Here is a 9,338-nt window from a genome sequence, read left to right as displayed (position 1 = left end):
AAAAAAAAAAAAAAAAAGAGAGAGAGAGAGAGAGACTGATCATCTTATTACTGGCTCCAGAGCTGGGGACGTGAGCAAGACCTCATCTCCTGGGATAGCTCCAACACCCTTCCATTCACTGGCCTTGTTGCCACTGAAAGCCCCACTTACTTCTCTGTTCCAAGTTAAAGCTGAGAACAAAATGGTCACATAAGGAAAACAGATTTACCTACAAAGTGCTCTTTTCTTTGAAATTTAGCAAATAATAAGTCATTTCTAAAGTGTCAAGTTTAAATTAAACTGAACATTTTCTAAACGTTGCATCAAACACATTCAGCTTTCCTTAAAGCAGAGAAAGACAAGGGTTGATGCTTTTCTCTCCTACTGGCTGAGAAATACAGCTCAGGGCAGGATGCACACACAACAAACACAGCCCTCCAAGTCCTTGCCCCACTGTCCTTCGTGCCAGAGCCAAACTCTACCGCATTTCGAAAGCATCATTTTCCCTTACAAGAAGAGCTATGTGAAATGCCCACACAGCCCTCGCAGGAAAAACTGGGGAAAGTCATGATAACGCCTGCCATTTTCTACCTATATTTTGTGATTATTGAGCTTGTTTGCACATCAGACACCATTTCATCCTCACAAAACTGGCGCGGCCTCCACAGAGCCAACATCCTCACCCTCTCTCAGCAGGTAGGGAAACCGAGGCTCTCAGGGAAGCATCTGGTACTGCCACATAACCTGCTAAGTCATGGGTCCCATTCAGATTCCATGTACAGAATTCTCTACCACCCTACATGGCCACTTGTCACAGAATGTCGCCTCACCTCACATAAAGGGCACCTTTGGCATTCTGGATCAAGAGCAAGTAGATCTGAGGGTGCTCCCAACAGAGGGAAGAACCTCAGTGTTCTCACCCGCAAACTTGGGGGGTGCAGCCAGATGACCTTCCCTAAAAGTCCAACTCTGACGTGCAGCATTAAGCAAGTCCACTCCCTGAGGTGCAAGCTACCCATTTTGCATGCAGTCCTGGTCATCATGAAGGACAGGCCTATGGTTATCAGTGAAATCAGGCACTGCTAGACTCCCTGGTCCACGGCATTGTTAACGCCAAATGGATTTGAAGAGTCGTATTTGGGAGCAGAGAGGCTTCTGCAAGCTGCTCACACATCACAGAGGAGCATGAAGCCTTCACCTGCATGGAGCCCGTCACTGCCGGTGGCCCTCTGACCTTTGGGTAAAATGTGGATGCTCTGCACTCGCTTCATGGAGCTGCTGGCAGCCTCTGTGTGTTACATGAGTAATACACGAATACTCCATGATCTGTAAGAAGCACCTCAAATGTTTCTTTCTCCTGAAAAGAGTGCAGCTTGGATGTGAAGGAAGGCTGAGGTTGCACGGGAGGCTGCCACTCTGAGTCGGAACCAAAAGAAATAAGGCACATTTCTTTTTTTTTTGAGACGAAGTCTTGCTCTGTCTCTCACGCTGGAGTACAGTGGCGCGATCTCGGCTCACTGCAAGCTTCGCCTCCCGGGTTCAAGCCATTCTCCTGAGAAATAAGGCACCATTTCTAACTTTTAAACCGAGATCACAAAATAAATAGACAAACATATCTAAGTGTATCACCTTCACCATCTGAAACCTAAATCTTTTTGCAGGTGTTGGCCAACCATGTACTCCAGCAACTTATACTCAAGAATTCAACATGCAGAGAACGATGTCTGTTCTCAGATGTGCAGTGCCACCCACCTCTAGACAGAGGTGCATCTGTTAAAACAGAGGGGCTGCTGCAGAGATGTCTCTTCATCCCCAGTTGGGGAAGCCTCATTTCAAAGCTGTTCCCACTATCACTTCCCGAACAGCTTGCATCTGTTACTATGAAGCGGCCACACTCAGATAAGCCAACCTTCCATGCAGGCACTAGACAAGTGATCTTCAAACAGTCTATGGAAGGGGAGGGGCCTGCTTTAATTTTTTTTTTTTTTTTCAGTTTCCAACCCACCGTGGTCTGGTACTTTGGCAGAATACAATAAAAATGAATTACTAGAGCTCCCCCAAACTTTTTTCTTGGCCAAGTACAGTGGCTTACACCTATAATCCCAGCATTTTAGGAGGCTGACACGGGAGGATCGCATGAGCCCAGGAGTTCAAGACCAGCCTGGGCAATATGGCAAAACTCTGTCTCTACAAAAAAAAAAAAAAAAAAAAATTAGCTGGGCATTGCGGTGCTCACCTGTAGTCCTAGCTACCCAGGAGGCTGAGGTGGGAGGATCACCTGAGCCTGGGAGGTTGAGGCTGTAGTGAGCTATGACTGCACCCCTGCATGCTTGCCTGTGCTACAAAGCTGGAGGGCTGCGTCGTGATGCAGTGCTGGATGCAGTGTGGGTCTCAGGGTCTCGCTCTGTCACCCAGGCTGGAGTGCAATGGTGTGATCATAGCTCACTGCAGCCTGAAACCCCTGGGCTCCAGCGATCTTCCTACCTCACCCTCCCAGGTAGTCAGGTAGTCAGAACTACAGGCGCGTGCCACCAAACCTAGCTAATTTTTTTTTTTAATTTTTTTTTGTAGAGATGGGGTCTCACTATGTTGCTCAGGCTGGAAACTATTTTTTTTAAATAGAAAACAAGTGTTGGCAAGGATGTGGAGAAATTGGAACCTTCATATATTATGGTAAGAATGTAAAACGATGCAGCTGCTGTGAAAAACAGTAACGTGTTCCTCAAAAATTAAATACAGACTTACCATAGGACCCAGCGATTCCACTTCTAGGCATATACCCAGAAGAAGTGAAATCAGACATTCAAACAAAGACTTGTACACAAACGTTCAAAGCGGCACTATTCACATTAGCCAAAAGGTGGAAACAACCCAATTATCTGATGAAAGGCTAAACAAAATGTGATCTATCTATCCATACTATGGAATGATACTGAGCCACAAACAGGAATGAAATACTCATCTATATGACAGTGTAGCTGAATCAGGAAAACATTTAAGTTACGCGAAGCAAGACACAAAAGGCTACATATTATGAGATTGCATTCCAGGATAGGCAAATCCATAGAGACAGAAAGCAGATTAGTGATTACCAGGGGGCTGAAGGAGGGAAGATGGGGGGTTTCCTTTTGGGGTGATGAAAGTGCCTTGGAACCAGATAGAGGTGACGGTTGCCCAACTCTGTGAATGTACCAAATGCCACTGAATTGTACACTTTAATGATGGTTCATCATGTTAGGTGGATTTTATCTCAACAAAAAATGGGCTACTAGAAAAATGAAAGACAAAAAACATAAGCCCCAATATTTTATTAGACTCAACAGACAAAACTGCTCTATCAAATTGCTGTCAAGTTTGTTTCCTCTCTATTTCTCATCGCCCCTCTTAGACAAGTAACAAAGCACCCCCAGACCCACATCAGACCATGGTCCCCACTCTGCAGACCCTTGGATCCCACCCCACCTGGCTTGCTCAGGGTCACCCCTACAGCAATTGTGACCCCACGCACTCCGTGTATCCACAAATTCTTCCTCTATTGGGATCACCTCATCAGCATACAAGCCTATTATAAAATCTCTCTTCTTTAAAGAAAGAGCTAAGGCCCTTCCTTGAACTCACTTCCCCATGGGTTGATGCCCCATCCCACTATTCCTCTTACAGCAAAACTCCTGAAGAGCTGCCTGTACTCACTGCCCCAGTTCTTCTCTCCCATGCTCTCCTGAATACGCAGGCAGGCTTTGGTTCTCACCTCCCACCAAAGTGGCCACTAAGAAGTTCATTGATCACTTCCAACTTGCAACAGCCGATGGTCGATTCCAGTCCTCATCTCATTTGACCTATCAGCACTCTTTGGCTCTTATTAAAATCCTTTCATTTGGCTTCTAAGGCACCAGTCACCCACAGTTTCCCTCCTGCCTCACAGGCTGCTCCTCCTCCCTCTTTTCTTTGCTAGTCCTCCTCATCTACAAGGCCATAAACACTGGAGACATGCAGGGCTCAGTCCTTGGTCCTTTATTCTACACCTACATTCATCTCTCCAAATGATCTCATCACATTGACTTCAAATAACACCTATGCACTGAACCCCCAAATCTTCATCTCCAGCAGAGATATTTCCCCTCCACCACAGACTCCACACATCCAACTCCTAATCAACAATCCACTTGGGTGGTTCATGGACATCTCAAACTTAACACATGCAAAGTTAAACTCGTAATGCACACAAACTTGTTTCTCCCATAGTCTTCTTTACCTCAATAATTGGAAACTCCAATCTTCCATTTGGTCAGCTCAAAAATTAAGGAGACATCCTTTGCTCCTCTCTTCCTGTCCAATCCAAAGCCCAACAGCAAATCTTGTTGGTTCTATCTTCAAAATATATCCAGAATTCGACCACCCATCATCACCACCACGCTCCCACCCTCACTCAGCTACCATCTTCTTTTGCCAGAATTACTGCCATCACCTTCTAACTGGTCTCTCAGCTTCCACCCTTGCATCCCTATAGTCTGTAAGAAAACAGTCATTAGGGTGATCACTTAAAAGCACAAGACAGACAAATCACCCTGTGCTTGAACCCTCCTATGGCTCCCCATCTCACTTGAAATAAAAGTCTAATTGTTTGCAATAGCTTACAAAGACCTGCATGATCTGACTCCACCATCTCTCTGATCTACCCACTTAACATTTTTCAGGATAAGGAAAGAAGGAATGGCTCCTATCCTTTTACAAAAAAAAAGCATTAAAAAGCAGTAACATGACAAAAAGAAAACGTTCCCTATAAAATTCCTCCCCACCCCCTGCCCAATATCCAATTTTTTTCATGTTGCCAGCTTTAGCAAATCCAGAGAAAGACACTGAACTTGGACTCATTTTTTTAGATGATAGAGAAGCTAAGCTTAAATTTATTTTTAAAGAAACTGAAGAAACATGGATTTAATGGGCAAATTTATACCTGAATAAGACTTTAAAGACATTAAACCTACTGAAAACTCTGTCTTTCAAGTTATTTAGAAATCCCTATTTAGAATAAATAATAACTTATGTATTAACACAATCAACCAAAGGAACTTAAACTTGATGGATCTGCTAAATGTAACTGGTTATGAGACAGCCTTTGCCAATATCTCACAAATGAATATACTGATGTCCGCATCCCCACCCATCATTTCCTCTCTCTAGCCTCAGCCCTGCCTCCCAGAAGGGCTAACATGCTGTCAAAGAACTCCCCACTGTGTCAATGCTGATAAAACTGAGGATCCAGTGTCCCATGAGATGATCTTTGAGGTGTCCTTACTGACTTCCAAACACAATACTTCCTTTACCTTCCCACTTGCTTTGTAAAAATTCACGCAATATTAAAAAACCCAAAATAGCTCACATTTGGAAGACATTAAGCCACACTTCTTTTAAAACTTAGCTGGAATTTTGATTTTCTACGTATTTGTACACTCCTTCTCGAAGATAATTCCAAAGTAGATAGTGCTGAGATTTTACTGTAGTTCTTCCCGGCTCTCCTTTCTGAAGCTTGAGCCTCCTACTTGTTAGTGGGTTAGCGGGGTCCCAGGAATTTAAGCCTGGGGTCTCCTCACACACTACTCTTTCAAATAAACACATGGCCAGAAAAAAGTTATAAGAAATTGTAGGTGGTGTTCACCTATTCTTCTTTCCCTACGAGCGCTGGCACGGCTGGTCTTTTTCTTTCCTAGACTGTAACCTCTTTCTTTCTGAGTCGCTTCCTTTTCTGCCATAAATTCAAATGCCTACTGCTCCTCTCCAAATTCACTCCTCTCTGCTCTAATAAATTGCCTCTTATATTTTTGTCTTACTGCCTTGCTCTGAATTTACACCTTTGTCTCAAGAATGCCAACGCTTCTAAAAATATTCCATTATTCCTGGAGTAAGAAGCGCAGGCAATTTCTTCCTGAAAGGGGGTTTCATTCTTAATTCTTTGTATAAACAAATGTTCCTTTAACTGCTTCATCCCCAAATTGTGCAGAGGCTCCATCAGACAAGCCAGTTAGGATTCTGACCTTTCATGCTTGCGCTCCCTTACAGGGCAAGCTGGGTTAAAAATAATACCAGATTCCTTTGGGAGACCGAGACGGGCGGATCATGAGGTCAGGAGATCGAGACCATCCTGGCTAACATGGTGAAACCCCGTCTCTACTAAAAAAATACAAAAAAACCCCCAAAAACTAGCTGGGCGAGGTGGCGGGCGCCTGTAGTCCCAGCTACTCAGGAGGCTGAGGCAGAAGAATGGCGTCAACCTGGGAGGCGGAGCTTACAGTGAGCCGAGATCGCACCACTGCACTCCAGCCCGGGCGACAGAGCGAGACTCTGTCTCAAAAAAAAAAAAAAAAATTAATAATAATAATAATACCAGATTCATTCATTCACTCAACCAACAAATAATAAATAAAAGGCATTATAGCAGGTAAGAAGGTATAGAAAATGTGTTGTTTGTTCTTAGGGAGCTTATAAACAAACAAATACATAGACTCAAAAGCAGTATGAAAGGAGGACCTATGGGCACATATTATATAGTATGAATACTTATAAAACAGGGTTCTGCTTGTCCACTCCCAATAGAAAGTAATTCTTAATACAAGTGAAACTTCAATCAACAATGTGTGCTTCCACCTCTCTGCAGCTCAAGCTATATAGGCTCCCCTGACCCATATATTTCATATTAATAGAAGTCCTTTATTTTATGTTAATATGGTAAATAAAGCTATTTTAGACTTTATGGCTCTGAATTTGGAAATCAAGGCATAGTTCTGATTCTCATTCTCTAAGTTCTCTAGAGAGTCAAGTTATTTAGAAAATGAACATATCCATTTACTTAGTACAGAGTAAGTTCTCCTAGATTGGTTTCTCTTCCAAGACACTCACTACTGCCCTGATTTCCACTTACTGCCTATTGTGTATGTTTCTCACTTTCCTACATCAAAAGAGGATACTTAACTATAAAGAACTTAAATATGGGATCTGGAAATGCAGCAGCTGAAAAGACCTGCCTCTCACCACAGTGAAAATGCTGGGGGATGTTAAAATTGAAGTTGAGGAACTATGTATTTCAGAGTGCTTTGATTCATTAAACAGTCATTTTTTATTTCAAAGCCATTATATCAGAGTTATTTGCATTGCTACTGCATAAACTCTGAGATCTATTGTATTCAAAAATGTTTTATTATGTTATTTTCCCCCAAAAGATGAATATGCCTTCAATTTTAAAATGAAAGTCTTTGGGAAATGAGTTTTCAATATACAGAAACTCACTTCACAAAAAATACCAGGTCTTGAACCACATTTAAAGTGCCCCTGTATTTCATATTGATCCTCTATAAAATACACTTTTAGCTTCCAAAGGGGAGTCTCTCATCTTACTCCTGTCACTCTAAGAATCCAGAAAGGAAAAAAAAACATGGTATTAAGAATCAAGCAAAGCAAAGTCATTTTATAACTAAATTCTTTAAAGGATACTTACCCAAGCTTCACACAGCAGTAAACTTTCCAACAATTACTAACAGCTAAGCCATTAGAGACAACTAATGACCCAGTACTGTATAGCCATCCTCTCTCAACCCCAAATCCAGTCTGTATGACCAGATACCTACCGCTCGCCCTGGCTTCCGGGTAAGAGGGAGCATCCTCGAAAGTGAAGAACTGGGGCACGCTCTGGCCCAGGTAAGAGGGAGGCGGGTAGTAAGAATGCATCCTGTACTGGGAGCTCATTGCATGGCGGTTCTCCATGTTCTTCATCTGCTTAAGAAAAAAGAAGAAATATATTGAGACCAACATTGGATGTTACAACTAGTACAATAATTACCTAATACTTTAAAATAAGGTAACAGGCTGGGCACAGTGGCTCATGCCTATATTCCCAACACCTTGGGAGGCCAGGGTGGGAGGATCACTTCAGCCCAGGAGTTCAAGACCAGCCAAGGCAACACAGTGAAACCTCTTTTCCACATAAAAATAAAAAAAATGGCTGGGTGTGATAGTGCACAAGTGAGATCTCAGCTCAGGAGGCTGAGGTGGGAAGATCACTTGAACCCAGGAGTTTGAGGCTGCAGTGAGCCATGATTGCTTGCATTACTGCACTCCAGCCTGGGCAACAGAGCAAGATCCTGTCTCAAAAAAAAAAAAAAAAAAAGCAAATTAAGGGAATGGCCTATTTAAGTTGGAAGTGGCCTCAGCCATGAACATGCTCCTCCAATGTACTGGGCCTAGAACTATGATGGTGCCCTTTATATCTTAAGGTCCCCTCTAAAGCACCCCTGAAATTCCTTCTGGTCATTTGGTGCTCAATTAACCAGTATAAAAGAGAACAGGGTGGTGGAGAGGGGACAGTGCTGCTTAGGAGACAACACAATCTGCTGTAACACTAACACATCTGTTTGAACGGGAGCAAGTTATCAGACCTCTTCCCATGTTTCTTCATGTGTAAAACTGGCATTTTATCTTGGTTACCTTACAGAGTTCATATGAGGAGAGTATTTAAAAAGAATGTAGGCTGGGTGCAGTGGCTCACACCTGTAATCCCAGCATTTTGGGAGGCCAAGATGGGTGGATCACGAGGTCAGGAGATCAAGACCATCCTGGCTAACACGGTGTGGTGTTAGCCAGGGTGTGGTGGCAGGCGCCTGTGGTCCCAGCTACTCAGGAGGCTGAGGCGGGAGAATGGCGTGAACCCGGGAGGCGGAGCTTGTAGTGAGCTGAGACAGCACCACTGCACTCCAGCCTGGGCGACAGAGCAAGACTCTGTCTCCAAAAAAAAAAAAAAAAAAGATTGTAAAAACAACACGCAAACCATGTGTAATGGGAAGCTGTGGACATCAGCACGATGCCATGCTGGATCCTGTTACTCAGTGTCTATTCCCAGCTCCTGTGCTGTTCCCTGCAGCAAGGAACAGGAGTCTGAGATCTGAATTCTGGAGGCGATTTGGATTCTGCTAACTGGACACATGAAGCAGAGCGAAACGGGGAAGGCAGGAAGGAGGCACAAGGGCCCCTCCAGCAGCAGTGGCAGCTGCACGTGAGCTCAGCAGTCATTCACTTTTTTCTGGCAACCAGACCCTGCCTTTAGGACCATGAGATAGCTTTTATATAAGAAGCAGTTCATTCCCTGTGGCTTCCTGACTCTCATTCAAAGCTAAGAAGATACGACCTGATGACTTAGAAAGCGCCCCCCACCATTTCCACTTTCCAGGCCAGGTTGATGACTCTGATAGTGTAAGACCCACTTCCATGCACATCTAGATCCTGGTACAGACACTGAGCGTCCAACTCATGATCGTATCTTTATGGCAACAACAGAGCTGGACTCCAGTTATTTATATAGTTCTTTTTTTTTC

General features: G+C 43.6%; 1 protein-coding gene across 1 annotated transcript in view; it reads right to left on the bottom strand.

Annotated features, from left to right (window-relative positions):
• The window catches only part of DMRT1 (doublesex and mab-3 related transcription factor 1), a 148,806-nt gene that overhangs the window by 46,426 nt on the left and 93,042 nt on the right, over positions 1 to 9,338 (bottom strand). Inside the window, exon 4 of the mRNA XM_011956470.1 lies at positions 7,599 to 7,743. Coding sequence (XP_011811860.1) covers positions 7,599 to 7,743 — 145 coding nt within the window. The remainder of the gene's footprint in view (positions 1 to 7,598; positions 7,744 to 9,338) is intronic.

Source organism: Colobus angolensis, unplaced genomic scaffold, assembly GCF_000951035.1.
Source record: "Colobus angolensis palliatus isolate OR3802 unplaced genomic scaffold, Cang.pa_1.0 Scaffold419, whole genome shotgun sequence".
Lineage (NCBI taxonomy): Eukaryota > Metazoa > Chordata > Mammalia > Primates > Cercopithecidae > Colobus > Colobus angolensis.
This window is presented reverse-complemented; position numbering and strand designations above follow the sequence as displayed.